Below are 18,541 nucleotides of genomic sequence, written 5' to 3' on the forward strand. Positions count from 1 at the left end.
TAAAATGAGCTGGAGAAGAAAATGGCAAACCACTCCAGTATCTTTGCCAAGAAAAACCCCAAATGGGATCCCAAAGAATCAGACATGACTGAAAACGACTCAACAATAAGCATCTCTAAGGTCCCTTCCAATTCTAAATCTATGATTCTATGACAGTTTCTATTTATTCAACTTATGATTTATTTTATTATTCTATTTATTATTTTTAGCACAACTGATTGAGCCGTTTCAATCTGCATCTTTATACACATGAATAGAATACTTGGAAATTTAAAAATAGAAGTCAGGTTATTTGTGATAAGGTCCCTTCCAGCTCTAGGTCCATAATCCTTCCTGATTCTTGCCTCATACAGGAAGGAAGAGCAGATCAGTGTTCCCTGGAGTGGACTGGCTCCAGAATACACACAAAGATGATCTTGGCACCAGAAAATGCTAGATGGTCAGGCTGTTGCTGCCTTTGGGCTAATGACTCGTGCTGCTGGAGATGATGGAAAAGTGGGACTCAGAAGAATTGAGGACAATGGATGGGGTCTTGTGTGCCTGAAACTAGAGTTATTGAGTTATTGTTTTGGGATTGATGGGGAATCATGATCTTATTGGTATGAGGGTCTCCAAATGTGAAAACTCCCTCTTAAGATTAAGCAACACCTTTGCAAATTGTTGTCATAGAGAGGCACCTAGGGCACTGAGACACTGTTGCTTGACTAGGGTCACACTACCAGTATGTGTCAGAGTCAGGACTTCAACTTAGTTCTTCAACTTGGCTCCATCCACTATATCACACTGACTCCTGGGAGAATGTATGAATTAAGTAATACACGGTACCTTTTGGGAATTTTTCAGAAAATTTTCCAATATGTAATTTCTCAATTTCCATAAACATACATTTTAAAATATTAAAATATATGATGAGTTTGTATATTTTCTTAGTGTGTGCTCCTTAGTCTCATGGAACCTTGAAGAACAATATAATACTTGCATTATATTAAGCAGCAATTCTTCATTTTTTTTAATTAAAGAAATTTATCTTAGGAAAATTATCAATTCTAATATGTACATCAGTGAACCAGAGGAACAATCAATATTGTCACATCCTTACCTGGGGGTAAAAAACACAAACTAAGGAAAAAAACAGATAAGTTTAAAAGTGAAATATAGATGTGTTTTAGAGAAGTGTCCTTGCATTATCCTCACTGTCCTGAAGCTTAGGGGTATGCTAAAAGGCTGCATTTGGGAAAGCATGCTTTTAATAAATCTGTCCCAGCTGCCTCTACTTCATTTCCCAAGGAATCACTATTACTCACAAGTTCCTGGGGCAAGATTTTGTAGCTGCCATCATAAATAATTTTTATAATATAGGAACTAGAACTTTGAGATGATTTGATTTTGTGATATTCAAAGTCTAGATAGGCTTAAGAAACCAACACCTTTTATGTCTGTTGATAGGTTTCTCAGATAAGAAATATTAAAAAAAAATGAAAGGGGTATATTTCTCTTTTGGTGATTTCTTACTCTCCCATTGACTCTGGACAACAGAGAATCGATGTTTGTCCTGTGGCTATTCATTTGCCTGTGTCCTGTTGAATTGCCTCATAGACTGATGTCTTCCTTGACAACACTTACCATGCCCCAGGTGTACACATGCACACACATACCCACACATATGTAGCAAATTTCAATGATTTATACTAATGATAGACAGCAGTAGTATGAGTAATTCTAACCTTAAAACTACTTATATTTGGCTCTAAAATGTACCACAGACGTTTACGCTAGGTTTACCATGGCTAATGTGTTTTGTTTTTTTAATGCATTGCCTAAACATCACTAATTCATAGAATCACAGGATTTAACAGATACAGTTGAACAAAAAAAAAGCATGTACTATGTACTATATGCATTTTAAAACACATACTATATACAATATACTGAACTAAGCCACAAAGACCAAAAAATCCAATGCAATTCAACAAGCATTTATTAAACATCTGCTGTATTGCAGGCTATTAGCTGTGAGCTACAAAGATGAGAGCAGGCCTCAAAATAAGGAAATAATTGGACTAGAATCTAGCTTTGGACACACACTGGCCATGTATGTAACCCTGGGAAAGTCGTTTAAACTTTCATCATCCCTGATAACTCTCCAAAGCATTAATTTACAGTAGAGTTGCCTACATGTTTTTTTTGTTTTTTGGTTTTTTTTACGGGGCAATGGGGTCAAGTGACTTGCCCAGGGTCACACAGCTAGTAAGTGTCAAGTGTCTGAGGCCGGATTTGAACTCAGGAACTCCTGAATCCAGGGCCGGTGCTTTATCCACTGCGCCACCTAGCCGCCCCCTGCCTACATGTTTTAAGGAAGCTCCTGCATTGGAAACTCACCACACTGACATTATTCACAGGCTTTCATAAATCTCTTTATAGTATCCTAAAAGTGTATATTAAAGTGTGAAATACAAAAGCTAAAATCCATCAGTTGTCCCCTATTCTTCTGAGTCTTTCTTTTTCATGACATCCCAGTAACTCAAGCCAATAACCCAATGGGTCATGGCCTTTAGAGGTTGAAAATCCAATGTCATCAGGTATCAGGGTCATTTTAGTATTTAACCTAAGACTTACTCACTCCAAAGTTCATTGATCAGTCATCCTTAGTAGTAATTCGATGCAAGGGAATAGATTGTGGAGGGGGGGTGGGGTGGGAATGGAAGTTGAAGTTGAGGGAAGATTTCAGGATGACTAACATTGTGAACTTTGGTAACTGGAAGTATGGTGGTCCCTCATGTCCAGACCTAATGGTACAGAGTAAGCACAGGGGATGCTGATTGTGGAATACAACAAATAGATCTGTTTGATAGGAATGCAGAGTTTGCCAAGGGAAGTATAATGTGAAATAACTCTCTAAAGGTAGGCTGGGATGACACTGGAAAGAGTGAAATGGAAGACTGAGGATTATACATTTGATGGTAGTATTTAAATTGGTAGCTAGGTAGTCCTAGCTCGTCCCATCCAGCCATTTAAGGCTGCCTAAAACAGCTCAGACTTTATTTCTCTGACTTTACACCTTCATTTGTAGTTTTCATTGATGATATGTAACAGGAATCAGGGTGTAGGAATTAACTGAGATTCTTAAATTAGCTATAGTCCTGACTATAATTACAAAGGTGCAAATGATGTAATGCCCAAGCTAACCTTACTAGCTCATAAGGCATAGAAGTCAGCTCCTCACATGTTGGGTCGGAAAACCTGAGGAGGACAGCTAAGGAACAGTTAGAAAGGAAGTTAACAGTGACCAGACGTGTTTGCTTTGATCCATGTTCTCTTGCTGTAGGCCTGTTTGGAATAAAGAGATCAACTGTACACTCAATTCACATTAAACCAATCTGCTTTTCTTTGTAGTCCACAGAAATGACACACCTTGGAAATCACAGGAGACTTCATAAGCCATCTAGTTCAACCTCCAATTCATTCTTCTTAATGAATCATATAATAGGATGATGCTATATTGTTACGCACACATTAACCCTCATACTCTGTGTGTATGGGTATTATTTATATGTATGTGTGTATATACAAAGCAGCTAGGGGGACAGTGGGACAGAGTGTTGGATCATTAAGGAGGGCACCAAGACCAGACATCTATTTATTTCTTACTGATTTAAACTCTGGAAACACTCCCTTATGCCCCAGAAACCTCTTCATCTCAGAAGATCAACTTCAGCCCTTGAATTCACAACTCAGAAATACCTTCTGCCCCTGGAGACCCTTGCTCTGACTGAGTGACTCCTTCCAGGACTGTTATTTAGGGAGGATGTCCAGGAAAGTCATCTCTTCATTCTTCACCAGTCCCCACTTCTCCATCGCAACCCACTTCCTCCATTAGCTACCTGCTACCTGCCACCTTCCTCCTCCCTGCCTTTCTTCCCTTGCTTTTCAGCTGTTTCTATGTGTAAGCTTCTTGAGGCAAGGATCTTTCTCTCCTTTTCCTTCTATTTATATTCCTAGTGCTTAGCACAGTGTCTGTACCATAGTAAATGCTTGCTGATTGGGGGCAGCTAGGTGGCACAGTGGATAACACAACAGCCCTGGATTCAGGAGGACCTGAGTTAAAATGCAGCCTCAGACACTTGATACTTACTAGCTGTGTGACCCTGGGCAAGTCACTTAACCCTCATTGCCCTGCCCAAATAAAACTGCTTGCTGATTGACTGGCTTGGAACCTGGAAGACCTGAGTTCAGGCACTTCCTAGCAGTGTGACCTTGGTGAAGGAAAGAGAGGAAGGGAACACTGTGGTAAGCACTTTACAAATACCTCATTCTCATAACAATCCTGTGAATGGGTGCTATAATTATTCCCATTTTACAGTTTAGAAACTAAGGCAGATAGGTTAAATGCCTTAACCAGGGTCACACAGCTAGTATGTGTGTGAAGCTAAATTTAAATTCAGTTATCCCTGACTCCAGGCCTAATTCCTATCTACTGCACCACCTAGATGCCTAGCTACTTGGCCAAGTAACCTAGCCTCAGTCTTCATCAGTTTCCTCTCCCACAAAATGGGGATAATAATAGCACCTGCCTTTCTGTTGTAAAGATAAAATAAGGTACTATTTGGGGTTTTTTGTTGGATTTTGTTGTTGTTGTTTTTTGTGGGGTAATGAGAGTTAAGTGACTTGCCCAGGGTCACACAGCTAGTAAGTGTCAAGTGTCTGAGCCTGGATTTGAACTCAGGTCCTCCTGAATCCAGGGCTGGTGCTTTATCCACTGCGACTCCTAGCTGCCCCATAAGGTACTACTTGTAAAGAATTTTGAAAATCTTAAAGTGTTTTATAAATGCTAGCCATTATATAGAATATATGTAGTATATGTGTGTATGTATGTATACATATTCATATGGATACACATATACAAATGTATATACCTATGCATTCACATACATACATACATGGCAGACTGGATAAAACCTGTGATTTCATTCATATATAGAACTCTCTTCCAGTGCTGGTCAGCCCTACTTTGCAACTTTAGTCCTAGAGAATTATATAACATATGCAAAATATTAAATTTGGAGCATTTTCTGCAAGCTATTCACAAAATTAAAAGTTGCACAGAAAAATAGGTGAATGTTTTATAGGCATTCTTCCTTGTAAATAAAATAGGACTATTTTAATAATTCTTGATAATACATGCTCTTTGTTCCATGAAGAAAAAAAGCATGTCTACTACAGCATAAAATTTTTGATTTTTCTGCATCTACCCATGCATCTGAAAAATTGAATGATTTAAAGTGTATTGGACTAGGAATCAGAAAATCTGCATTCTGGTCCAGGTTTTGACATTTCATAACCTTGGATGAATTTAATAAACTTTGTGAGTCTAAATTTTCTTATTTCTAGAATAAGGTTGAGGGGTTGGATCAGATGATGCCTGAGGTCTCTATCCCTGCCCTAAAATTATCTGATTCCAGTAGGGTGAAATATGAGTAGTGCTTTATGAGAAACTAATTATCAAATCAGTTAACAAATTTCTTATTTAGAAAAAGGATTAGATGTTTTCTGCTTGGAAGCCACTCTTCCTCTCCCCCATCCCCCAAAAAAGACAGAAAGAGGACAAAAGTGTAAATTTTGGGAAGCAAATTTTGATTCTCTACATCCCAAAAGAAGTGACTTTGGAGTCAATATAACATAGGTTTCAGTCTCAATGCTGATTTATACTGTGTGACCCTGAACAAGTCACTTAATCTCTAAGAACCCAAGGGATTTCTTCTCTTAAGATTACAAATTGCAAAAGAGTCATTAATCAGGATGGGTAGAGTTAACAACCCCCATGAATTCCCTGTTGCCAATTAAATTGCAGGTTCAAACAAACAAAAATATTGGGTTTTTCCCCCAATACAAAGGACAGGTAGCATAGTGGATAGAGTGCTGAGCCTGGAGTCAGGAAGACTCATCCTCAAGACTTCAAATCCCACCTCACACACTTACTAGTTATATAACTCTGGGCAAAACTTAACCTGGTTTGCCCCAGTTTCCTCATAAGTAAAATGGGCAGGAAAAGGAAATGGCAAACCACTCCAGTATCTTTGCCAAGAAAACCCCAAATGGGGTCATGAAGAATTCGAAATGATTGAATAACAACCCAATCCCCAAATAATCTCTGAACCTTAAGGTCCTTTCCCATCCTAATGTTCAACTTCTCTAGCAGAGATGAAAAGTACCAGGGTCTAAGAAGTTAAGCTTCTTCCATATTTCTTAGTGAAATTATTACCAGTTAGAGCCATGAAAATTGGTGTTTTGATAAAGGAGTAAACAAGAGTCGCAATAGATAAGACTTTTAATCACAACCTGATCTTTGTTTTTAAATATCCAATATAACTGCAGCTTGGATTCACTGATAATCATGTATCCAGAAGAAATAAAAGAAAGATAGATTATTACAGGATCATAGATTTAGAGATGAAAGGGACCAATAAGATCAGCAAGGCCAATCCCTTTATTTTATAGATAAGGAAATAGACATCAAGAAAAGTTAGGTGCCTTTTCCAGGGTCACGTAACTATTGAGGCAGGATTTAAATCCAGGTATTCTTGACAATATGTCCACTATACTATATACTACACTGCCCTGCTTCTGTTGAATTTTTAAGTGGCCTGTTAATGGTATTGTTCATCTTCAATGTCAATGCTTACTATGGTACTCTTCTGGAAAACTATGAAAATATAAACTACCTGCATGCCTCCAGTTAAAGGTAACTAAATTACCTACTGCATGCCTGTTGGCAAGGGGGCCAATTTTCCTATCAGACAAAGTTTTTCACGGTGTTTCTCATAGAAGGAAAAATATATATAATCTACTTATATTGAAGATTGAGTTCTGACACCTGAAATCATAGTGACTGCTTCATAGGGGTGAAATAGAAGACAGGTCCATTCCACAGTATTTATTTAAATTATTTTTTCTTGGGCCTTGACAAGAGTAGCTGCTGCTTACACTGCTGTTGCTACTTGAGACTTGTATAGAATCTCCAAAATTAACAATAATGGGAATGGGATATAAGTAGACGTATGGTTGTTGGCTTGCTGCCACAGGTGATATTTTCTAGGATTTTGTTTGAGGGTGAGGTTTTCATTAAGAAAAAGGTCACATTTTCCCCATTAATATGAAGTAGTCTACAGACATTTATTAAGGGCCTAAACATTTATTAAGCATCTACTATATACCAGGAACTGTGATAAGTCTGGGAGACACAAAAAGAAGCAAAAAATATTGCCTGCTCTCCAGAAGCTCCCAGTCTAATGGGGGAGACAACAGGTGAACAAATAGGTAAAAACACACTATACAGGATAAATGGGAAACAATTAAGAGGACCTCACTATAATTAAGAGAGATTGGGGAGGGGGCAGCTAGGTATCCCAGTGGATAAAGCACTGGCCCTGGATTCAGGAGGACCTGAGTTCAAATCCAGGCTCAGACACTTGACACTTAATAGCTGTATGACCCTGAGCAAGTCACTTAACCCTCATTGCCCCACCAAAATAAAAAAAAAAGAAAGAAAGAAAAAGGAGGATAATTATGGAACCTACTTAACAGAGTTTTTGTGAGTATCAAATCAGACAATATATTTAAAGTGTTTTGAAAATCCTAAATATATAACTGTGAGCTATTATTTTTTTTTGCAAACAAGCAAACAGAAGGCAAGGAAAATCAAATGACTTCTCCAAAGACACACAGCTTTTAGGTAGCAAAGCCGAGATTCCAAGCTGGCCCATTACATTTGAGATTCATTCCTTTAAATTAAAACACTGTGTTAAAAACACAAATTTCCTAGGACAGTTAACATTAAATCATTAGCATTGAATACCGTTTTAATAGGAATTAGTTCATCAGACATTTTTTTTAGCAGGACTGTAACTAAGGGCTAATTTTCACCAGGCAAGCATGATGGAGTGAGGACTGTCCTCTTGACATATAGTGGCTGTGTGATCCTAGGCATGACACTTAACCTCTCAGTGCACTCAGGAAGTTTTCTGTTGTTAAGCATTTGCCAATCAGAATTATAGGAGGGAATTTCTTTACCAGGACTTCCCTAAACCAGTAAAATCATACATCTTTTCCTTGACTCCCCCACCCCAAAAATAAGTGAACATCAGCATCTTTTCTGCTGCATATATTGGAATATTAGAGAATCTGAGGAAAGCACTAAGGCACTTGGATTAAAGAGTGCTGGAAAGTGGAGGCAGGGCATTGTTGGCAATACTTTTGTCAGTTTCAATAAACAAACAAATGAATAAATAAATAAATATCTAGATAAATATGTCAATGAAAAAATAAATTAGTTGATATATAGATTAAAAAAAAAGAAAAGACCATTGGATTTGGCAATTAAGAAATCACTGGTAACTTTGAAGAGAGCAGTTGGTGTGGAATGTAAGATCAGAATCCAGATATAAAGGGTTAAGAAGAGTGAGAGGAGAGGAAGTAGAGACACCTATTAAGTTTAACCACAAAGGTCAGAAGAGATAGAGGATGATAGTTAGCGTGGACAAAAGGATCAAGTGAGGGTTTTTTGAGGATGAAGGGGAGGAGCATGGGCCTGTGTATAGGGGGAGAGGGATTGAAAATAAGGAAAAAGGTAGGGATGACAGAGGAGGCAGTCTGTAAAATTGGGATCACTTGAGGAGGTAGAGGGGTTAGTGTTAGTAAGGAGTAAAGCCACTTCATCATATGAGACAAGAGTGGAAAAGAGAGTGGCCCAACACATATGAGTGATATGAAATTAGAGAGGGAGGAAAAGAAGAAGATTATAGTGAATGGCTCCATTTTTTTCCTATGAAATATGAGGTAAGGGGGCAGCTAGGTGGTGCAGTGGATAGAGCAGTGGCCCTGGAGTCAGAAGGACATGAGTTCCATTCTGGCCTCAGTCACTTGATACTAGCTGTGTGACCCTGGGCAAGTCACTTAACCCCAATTGCCTCACCAAAAAGAAAAAAGAAAGAAATATGAGGTAGCTATGAGAGGTTTGAGGAAGGATAAAAAATGTGGAAGAACTGCGGTGGAGAATGGGATAGTGAGTTGATAAGGGAGGTACGGTAGGATTGTCTAGCAGCAGTGAGGGCCCACTTGAGGCTGTGTAGTATAAATTTGTAGCGGGCCCCATCAGGACAGTTTGTGGTTTTCTCCATCTTTGTTCAGCGGCACATGTATAGGACTATAGCCGAAGATAGTGAAAGTGATCCAAGGCAGAGGTTGTGACTTGCCCAGGTTAGCAGCAAGTACCTGAAGCTGAATTTTAATGCTGTTCTTCCTGACTCCAGGTCCAGTGCTCTATCCACTGTACTATCTGGCTGCCTACCCTTGACAAGTAGTTGTTCAGACTACACTCAAGGAGCTACATTATTTGGAAAGTCACTATATCCATAGGCAGCCCATTCCATACATGTACAGCTCTAATTGTTATGAAGCTTTTCTTTATACTCCATTGGATCTATGATCTCATCCATGCAGTGGCTAGTCCCCCCAGTAATACAAATCACAACCCACTAGTGCACTGTTTTCTGTGTAACTCTTGTTCATGTTGTTCCATAAATCTACCGCAAAGGCGTCACCTGATGTGTCAGGAGCCTCCCTTTAGTTCACTTGATATTACATGGATACCCAGAGAGTGATGAAATATCTACTGTTGTTTATATCATACATTTTTTTTTCCTTTCGTTGAACTAAAATCCATCTAGCTAGGTAGATAGGTAGATAAAAATACTCACTTTTACACAAGCAATATGGAGTCAATAAATCAGTAAGTATACATTTATTAAGTGCCTACTATATGCCAGGCATGTGCTAAGTGCTGGATAGGGTAGTTTACAAGCAGTTCATATATCTTGGCATCACAATAAAGAAACACTGGAGGGAAACTGTAGAATAGAAATGAAGTTTTCAGGGAAAGTTTCTTTGATGTGAGTGTGATGCCTGGTAAAGTCATCTCATTTTCTCCCCTCCCATCCCATGCCCTTTTTCCTTTCCCCCAGATCTTTTTTCCTTAGGGAGGATAATTCTTTCCCAATCACAGACCCTGACAAAGTTGGCTCTGAGACCAGTGAGAAGCAGCACAGGTTTCTTTTGTCCTTCTTTTACTACCTTCATCGGGAAATGCTATAGATAATCTGTGCCTGGGGACTTCATTCAGAGAGTGATTTAAATCCTTGTGTCCACAATTCATCTGAGTAAGCTTTGTCTCTGACTATATTGTTAACCTTGCACAGTGTGGTTTTCTCCCTTTGATGGGTTCTAAGAGCTCATTTCCTAAATTTCATTTCAATTCTCGGGGTGGGGGGATAGTGGAGGGGGAGGTAGAAATTGCCCCTTTTTTGACAAAATTTTATTTTGGGATAAAAGAAGCTCATTTGTGGAAATAAAAACCCCATTGTGTTCCAACATAATCTCCCATGTCCTATATCGTTCACCTCTCCCTACAGGGGTAAAAAGAATGCAAAGTCACCTTAACACATTTGTCTTGTATATACCTGGGAGATTACTAATGAAGAAGAAAGTACAGGGATTGTTCTCCCTTGCTTTCCACTTGCAAGAATGGCAATCAGAGAACATTCCTTCATGGGCAGCCAAGTTTGGAAGTTAGTTTGATTTCTGGCTGGGGGGGGGGGGACCGTAGAGGACGGAAGAACAGGAGAGGGGGAGCAGCAGAATGATTTCTCAGCCTGGTCTTTAGTGCACAGTCTTTAGCCATCAATGGAAGCATCCTCTTTCATCCATGCAGGGACAGGTAAAAAGACAGCTGAGTAAATCTGTATTAGATATCAGAACGGAAGCACAGCCAGGGCTGGGGGAGAAAGGGAGGGGACATGAAAGCTTGTGATTGGTGAGTTTACCAAAGGCATCTGCCAGTGGGACTTCAATGGAATGTGAAACCAAATCATTTACAAGTTAAAGATAGACACAGTATATACCAGGCTCTGGAGGCAGGGATTGAGTTCATCTTGCTCCCTAGCATTTCAGAGAGTTCTGTTTTGATCTCTGTTGTAATTAACTCTTTGGTCAAATTTTGTCCTAAGCTATATTTTCTCTTTTTTGTATCCATACACATTCTGGATACATTGGAATTAAGGTGATTTAGGAGATGATGGTGCATACACAAGGGTAAGTAGAAAGCTTTGTTTTCAGGTGCTATGAAAGTTAATTTGGAATTCTTTGAAGAAAGGAGACATTAAATAATTTGGGTTTTGAGGAACTTGAGGGTAACAGTTCTCTAACCTTCTAGAGGCATTTGGATTTCATGTTTTAAGCCACTCAAAGAAATCTCTAGTTTTGATGTCTTTTGTAATGTTGCCAGTCCATTTTAAAAGAAATTAATCTGCTCTACTCTTTGCTCTTCCCCTAGACACACACAAACACACACACACACTCAGAGGCTTACCCACTTTAATTAAAATCTCAGGAATCTGATACTTTAGGATACTGAAAACAAAAATGTCATCTTTCCAATGTGGTGTGGGAGAAAGTGGGTTATTGTTAGGTAGATTTGATACTTCAAAAAACTTTGTAATTTCTCTGCAATTTACATCCTAATTTGCATAGCAAGAACAAGCTATTTGAAAAGTATACAGAGCAATCATAGAAGATAATCTTTAAAAAATGGGAGGGAGGGGCAAAAATAGTACCTAGCATACAGTAGACACCTAATAGATAGTTTTAAACTAAATTAATATTGAAAATACACCACTTTCATTGGAAAGTGCTTTACTTAAGGAAGTTGGGTTTTTTTCTCATAAGTATAACTAGTAATTCCTAGCATATTCCCTAACTAATCCTTGGGGGAGGGGTGGAAATAAAGCTGGTGTTTGCTAAATTACTACAAAGGTTTGATTATATTGCAAAGTGTGTGTTGGGGGGCAGTTGTGTTTTTTTAAAATCCACTAATCTATACTTTGAGGATTTTTGTGCTTCTTTTGGATGAGGGGATAAAGGAGCAAGCTGCTTGAGAATGACCAATTTCATTTGCTTGCACATTTTGACCATGTATAGATTTTGCTTTTTGTTTTGTAAAATGACCTCTTGGCTCTGTTCTTAGTAGCTGCTTTTCCAAACTTGCCCAGTACTCCTTCTGAATAAATACTGTCCATAATTGTCTGAGGGTACACAGTGTGAATTGGAAAGTCTTTATATGGGGAAAATAAATCTGCTGACATTGCTGTTATAAAGCCTAGTGCTGAAGACAGTTGTTAAGCATGGCAGTTTAATCTTTACTCTCCCTTATATATTGGGTTCTACTTGATTAAATAAGATTAAAACAGAATAGAACAATGAGTGCCTTGATCTGGTTACTTTGCATGTGTAGATAATTCTGAGTGCATTACTCAATTTGCCTAAGAAAACTAACAGCCAGTGTTAAGGACTCAAAAAGAAAATGAATGTTAGACTAATGATCTATGGAGAAATTTGCCTTTTTGCATTTTTCCAGGGTGGTGAAGGAATTGACAGTTAGTACTCCTGAAATTCAGCCTAGAGATATGGTAGAACAATTTTTGAGTAAGATTATGAAAGCTAAATAACCTAGCCACCTAGTAATGTCTCGTACTCTAACCATTTCTTATTAAGCCTCTCAAAAAGGGATCAGATATCAGTTATCTACAAGTTAGTGTGATTTCAAATGAAAGCATGAGAATCCCAAGAGTATTTGTACTTTAAACCTTAGCTCTAATTATGAAGAGAAAGGCTTTGTTGCCTTTTATAGATATTCTAGCCTGAGTAGTAGGGAAGGTATGTAGTGGGCAAACACAGAGGATTGTGAGGAGAGGGCCTCCCCTGAAATCACAGGACTTAGTGAGTAAGCAATAACCTAGTCCATCTATGCTACATCTCTAAGCAAATCCTTCAGCCAATCAGCATTGAAATACAGTATGATAGATACTGTCCTAAGCTCTGAGAATACAAAGAAAGGCAAAAACACAGGGCCTGACATCCAGGCGGGTGCTGTGGTACAGTATGATGGGAATTTCCCCTACCCACTTGGTAAAATTAATTCAACCCTGCTGATAATTTCCTTTCATATTTCAAAAAACAATCATGTATTCTGGCACATGTGGCAAATTACTCAGCTCAATCCTCCTTCTTTGTTATGGATTCAAGTAACATTTACTCTTAGGTGAGAGCTTCCCTTTACCCCACTTGCGAATTCCATCAAGTATTATGAATGAATGAATGGATGGATGAATGAATGAGGCATTTAAGCACTTACAAAATAAAAAATACTATGTCAAGTGCTAGGAATACAACTAGAAAAGCAGGGACAACCCCTGTACTTCCAGGACTCACCTTCTAATGGAGAAGACAATGTCATCTCCTCAAACAGCTTCAGAATTGCCTTTTTGGGTGGCTTCAAGAATTGACCCTGTTGAAGGTCAGGGGTAGACAGGTGTATGCTGGTAAATATTTAACTACTGGCTTTTTTGGGAGGTGAGTAGGAATGAAAGCAGAATAGTCTTTTAAATTTTACTTTTTATTATAAACATCTTTCTATCGCTTTTTAAAGTCTAAACAATCAGCAAAACAATAAATTAAGTTCTGATTTGTAGAGTTTGCTACTTTCTGAGGTCTAAACGTTCATATTAAAAATTTAACAATTGGCTCTCCCGTATGAACTGCCTCCATTGCAGCCCTGGAAGTGGGATGTAGAGTAGCAACTACTGTATAATTAGTCAGGTGGATACTTGTCTGAAATTTCTAGGTGTACCCCTGGTATATCGTTTTTTACCTTCTTGATCACTTTTCATAAGACATGAAGTGACTGGTACAGAGTTTCTGTTGTTGCGTCTAGCCATTGGGAGGAATACCAGTTCTCCTCCACTGTCTCCCCCTTCAATAAATCATTGACTATAAAAAGAGAGGATGCCTGTAATTAACCTTCTTTCCATGTAAACACTACCCCTCCAAAAACTTAGACATTCTTCCATCATCTTAGCTGACAGAGGGTGACCTTCATACTACTAGGCAAGTAGAAGCTGATCTCTTCTCAGTTATACAGGAGTAGCTTATACCTTTGTTTTTCCCACCCAGTGGGATTCTGGCATACTAATAGTAAAACGGAGCCAAACGGAGGTCAAAGCCAAGCTCTCTCTGTGTGTATCTAGTGTATTTCTGATGGAATCTCAAAGTCTAGTATAAGTTGTTTTTAATACTATTTGTGCTTTCCTCTAAGATAGTGGGGGGAGTTGTCTATAATAGCTTACTTATTCTTATACTTTATCCCCTGAGGCACAAAATTTTAAATTTCAGCAAGTTTTCAATATTAAAAAATAGAACTAGAAGGGAAACAAGGAAGAATAGTAAATCCTCACAGGGACTATTAAATTAACATGAAAATTGGTAGGGAAAATTTTTGTTTGATTGTTTTTTATAGATTATTTGAATTAATTTTTATCTTATTTATAAATTTGAAATTTTTTAGGAGGAAAAAATATCCATCCACATCTTTGACTATTCATAGAAAGGCTTCCTTTACCTTTTTTATTTACCCTTTTCTTTCTTGTTTTAAACTACTCATTCTTTAACCCTTTTTGTTGTGATTGTTTCAGTTGAGTCATACTCTGTGACCCCATTGGAGGATTACTTGGCAAAGATACTGGAGTGGATTGACATTTCCTTCTCTAGCTCATTTTACAGATGAGGAAACTGAGGCAAAATATTAAGTGACTTGTCTAGAGTCACATAGCTAGTAAGTGTCTGAGGTCAGATTTGAACTCTGGTCTTCCTAACTTCAGACCCAGTACTCTATCCACTGTGCCACCCAGCTGCCCTTCTTTAACTCTATGGCCTTTTATTTAAAAGATATCATTAATATTGCAGGTCCTTTATATCAAGGTTTATCATGCAACACTTTTTTTTTATTTCATAAAATAGTGATTCCATTGTGCCAAGGGAGGGTATGCAAAATATGTTTGAAATGTGAAGAGAAAGGAATATTGGCATAATGAATCTACCAGTTATCAAAGGAAGCATAGTCAAGTGGCAATGACTAACTAATAAAACTACCCATCTAATTGGCAAACATGCTGAATGGTGAAAATAAGAACACTTACACTAGTTTACAAATTCTAACTCCTTGAACACAAACTCAGGGTCAGCAGTCAATATATAAAGGTTACTAATCTGAAATCATCAAGGTGCCAATGAATAATAACTGAAGGCTGATGTAAGGTGAAGGGGTCGCCCCAAACTGAATCAAAAATGGATAAGTGAAGTTTTAGGCATTTAAGGACCTGAAGAATTACTTTTAATGTCCTGGATCCGTACTATTTAAAACAAAGAGAAAATGGGAATCATTTTTTATTTAGAGATGGACTATAAGTCTCTGTTCACATCAGATGTGTTAGGGGGGCGGTTAGGTGGCGCAGTGGATTAAGCACCGGTCCTGGATTCAGGAGTACCTGAGTTCAAATCTGGCCTCAGACACTTGACACTTACTAGCTGTGTGACCCTGGGCAAGTCACTTAACCCCCATTGCCCCGCAAAAAAAAAAAAAAAAAAAAAAAAAAAAACCAAAAACATCAGATGTGTTAGAAGGAGGAAAATGTAGTTCATCTCCATTCTGAAGATGTTTGGCTTATCTTCATATGTTTGGGGTGCCAGGGGTAGGACTTTAAAAAAAGGCAATGATTTAACACCTTGCTTGGGTCTTAATCTCTGAATGAATTTTTACTAGCTTATTTCATTCAAAATTGTTCCCATTTGTTATAAAAGTATATGGCATATGGGGGCAGCTAGGTGGCACAGTGGATAAAGCACCAGCCCCAGATTCAGATGGACCTGAGTTCAAATCCAGCCCCAGACACTTGACACTTACTAGCTGTGTGACCCTGGGCAAGTCATTAACCCTCATTGCCCCCGCAAAAACAAACAAACAAGCAAACAAAAAAAAATTATATGTCATAAGCCCAGAAGAGCCCAATAACAAGATAGGGAAAATCTCTCAAATACTACAGCATGCTGGTATAAAAGTTTCATACTAAAAATATTTTGTGTATTTTGTAGAACTTTTCTGCTAAATCTTAACATTAAAAGGCATGTTAATGAGAGGAATGAAAGATAATGAAAGGAATTTGTTTGGAATGAGTAGGAGCATGTACCATTAAAAAATGAAAGTATAATAGACTTAGTGCTAGAAGGGACATTAGGAGTCATCTAGTCAAACACCCTCATTTTATACTGGAATCCCTTTTGAGGACATTCAGGCAGAGCTTAGATTCAATCCCATGCCCTCTGATTTCAAATAAAATGCTCTAAGGGCCCTGTTTTCTCTTTTAATAGGATCATAGATAAATCAAGAACACTTAGTTGCATTAACAAAACTGTATCCTTTTCTGGATGATACTATAGCCTAAAGAAATATAATGGATGATTAAGGTTTATTAAATTTCCATGTATTTCTAAAATATAGATTTTCTGTCAAAGAAATTTAACTCCATTTTTTAAACTTTTCTACCTTCTTGTGGTTATTATGGAAGGAGTGTTCAATGACAACCCAGTCCTTAGTAGCATGTACTTTGTGTTCTCCCTGAGGTATTCTTGTCCATGTTTGGTGAACCCACTTCTGGGTTTGCATAATGAAGCACCCAGCTCTCCACTTTAGAGCATTGACTCAAAAGAAACATGAGATACACAAATTTACAGACATCTCCACCCCAAATGTTCACATGGACTATTTGTGCCTGACCTGGGGTAGAGCCTTCTGAGCTTGTATTGGTCTGATCAGTCACAGCCGGACATACTGTACCTTGACCCCAACATAGTAATGTCATTTTGGTATTCTTCAAGAACAAAGGACAACAACCAAGAGCATTCATAGGTATTCAATGACTATTTCCTGTCTACTTAAAGTATAGCAGAAAGGGAGATTTTACTTAGCTGTTGAGCTAGAATTGTTTGAACACACAGAAGATCAAATCAGACTCTCGCTTTCTGCATTTCAGTGAGAAGGATGAACTCTTATAAGCATCTGGGTGGGAAAAGAGGTTTGAACCTTTATCTCCCCACATCAAAATGGAGCCTGGAGCCAATAACATGATGAAAACACCCCTGGTCATTCAGAAATCCCACTAGGACTCTGATGGGAGATGGAATTAGCAACTCTCTGTAGATTCAACTTGTTAGTATGAGTTGGGATAAGGACTTGCTGAGTTTGTATGGGCTACATATTGGGCCTCATTTGGAATAAAAATTTGGTCCCATACATTCATGGAGCCCCAATGGAGAGATTCTCATCCTAGCACTTTTGTTGTTGGATTCCCTAATTTTCAGCATCTATTAGAGAAAAACTGGTAGTTCTTTTGCTTTTTTTCAGTTACTTTCCCTAGCATGTTTCCTTTACAAGTCAGAGAAGTTCCTTTTGAGATTACTTTTGCATATTTGAATCTTTAAATAGTGATACTGGCTATATTACTGAAGCCTTTACAATATTGATATTGATCCTCTACAGTGTGTTCTCCCTAGTATCAATCACCAGTTAGTATCTCCTTTATATCACTTGCTGACCTGTGGTGATTCACACCACAATGTTATGTTTTTTACATTTTTTTTCTTCTCCTACCTGCTCCCACCCCACCCCCAAAACCAAAATCCTTGTAAAAAATATGCATAGTCATGCAAAATAAATTTTCATAATGGCCATATTGAAATAAGTATATTTCATTCTGCATGTTAGTCCATCACCTTTCTGTTAGGAGTACTCCAATATCATGTAATTGACATTGAGTAGGTTTTAACACTTACTGAAAAGATAAAACATTTTTAGCTTTTGATTTATTATATATATATATATATCACACATATAATATACATATACTATATTTATATACTTATTTACTGAGAGAACAAGGCTCAAATAAAACACATCCCCTCAAATCAAGGGTACATATTCCATATGCCATTTTGGTCCAGGTCTTGGAAGCTTGGTAGCTTGCTCTTCCAGCCTCTCAAAGCTCACAAGATAACTGCCATTTGCAATACTCTTTAAACTAAGATCAAGAAAGAATAAACAGAAGAGGTGACAGAGGCAATAGCAGGGCCTTGTGCTCATGGAACATGGCCCACATGGAGAGATAAAGCTCCTAGGCTTCTCTTCCCACCTGGAGGTTTGTACCATTTCATCCCCATCTCTTGAATGCAGCCAAGGAAAGAGAGATTGATTTGGCCGGGTGGTGCCTCCTGTGTGCACATCCAGTTCTGCCTCCACAGCTAAGGAAAAAGCTCCTCTTTGCCACACAGTGAGTGAAGGAAACAATCATGGAATATTTGTACATACATGCTCTGAAGTGGGTCCCTCCACTGGGCATGCCTGGAAGCATACTAACCAGATATCTATATAGCATCTAACAGAGAACAACATCTATGCCTTTGGTGTTCACTAGCAATTCCCCTCATTAAATATTTTTCTTTCCTCATTCCAAGGAAGTGTGCAGATTCCTAGGCTATGAAACCCAAGATGACTACTGGATTATAGTGCAAGCTTATTTGTTGTTCTTATTTCAGTCATGACCCCATT

General features: G+C 38.2%; 1 protein-coding gene across 37 annotated transcripts in view; it reads left to right on the plus strand.

Moving 5' to 3' along the window:
* The window catches only part of DTNA (dystrobrevin alpha), a 490,634-nt gene that overhangs the window by 118,066 nt on the left and 354,027 nt on the right, over positions 1-18,541 (plus strand). For 31 of the 37 annotated variants that reach the window (XM_043976695.1, XM_043976698.1, XM_043976696.1 and 28 more), the window contains exon 1: positions 10,957-11,142. The exons of 4 other annotated variants lie outside the window; for them this stretch is intronic. In XM_043976695.1, the coding sequence (XP_043832630.1) occupies positions 11,123-11,142 (20 nt within the window). In that variant the 5' untranslated portion in view covers positions 10,957-11,122. Of the gene's footprint in view, positions 1-10,687; positions 10,769-10,956; positions 11,143-18,541 lie in introns of those variants that run through there. 2 more of the 37 variants (XM_043976705.1, XM_043976704.1) reach the window with 2 other exon arrangements.

This window comes from Dromiciops gliroides, chromosome 1 (genome assembly GCF_019393635.1).
Source record: "Dromiciops gliroides isolate mDroGli1 chromosome 1, mDroGli1.pri, whole genome shotgun sequence".
In the NCBI taxonomy this organism is placed as follows: Eukaryota; Metazoa; Chordata; class Mammalia; order Microbiotheria; family Microbiotheriidae; genus Dromiciops; species Dromiciops gliroides.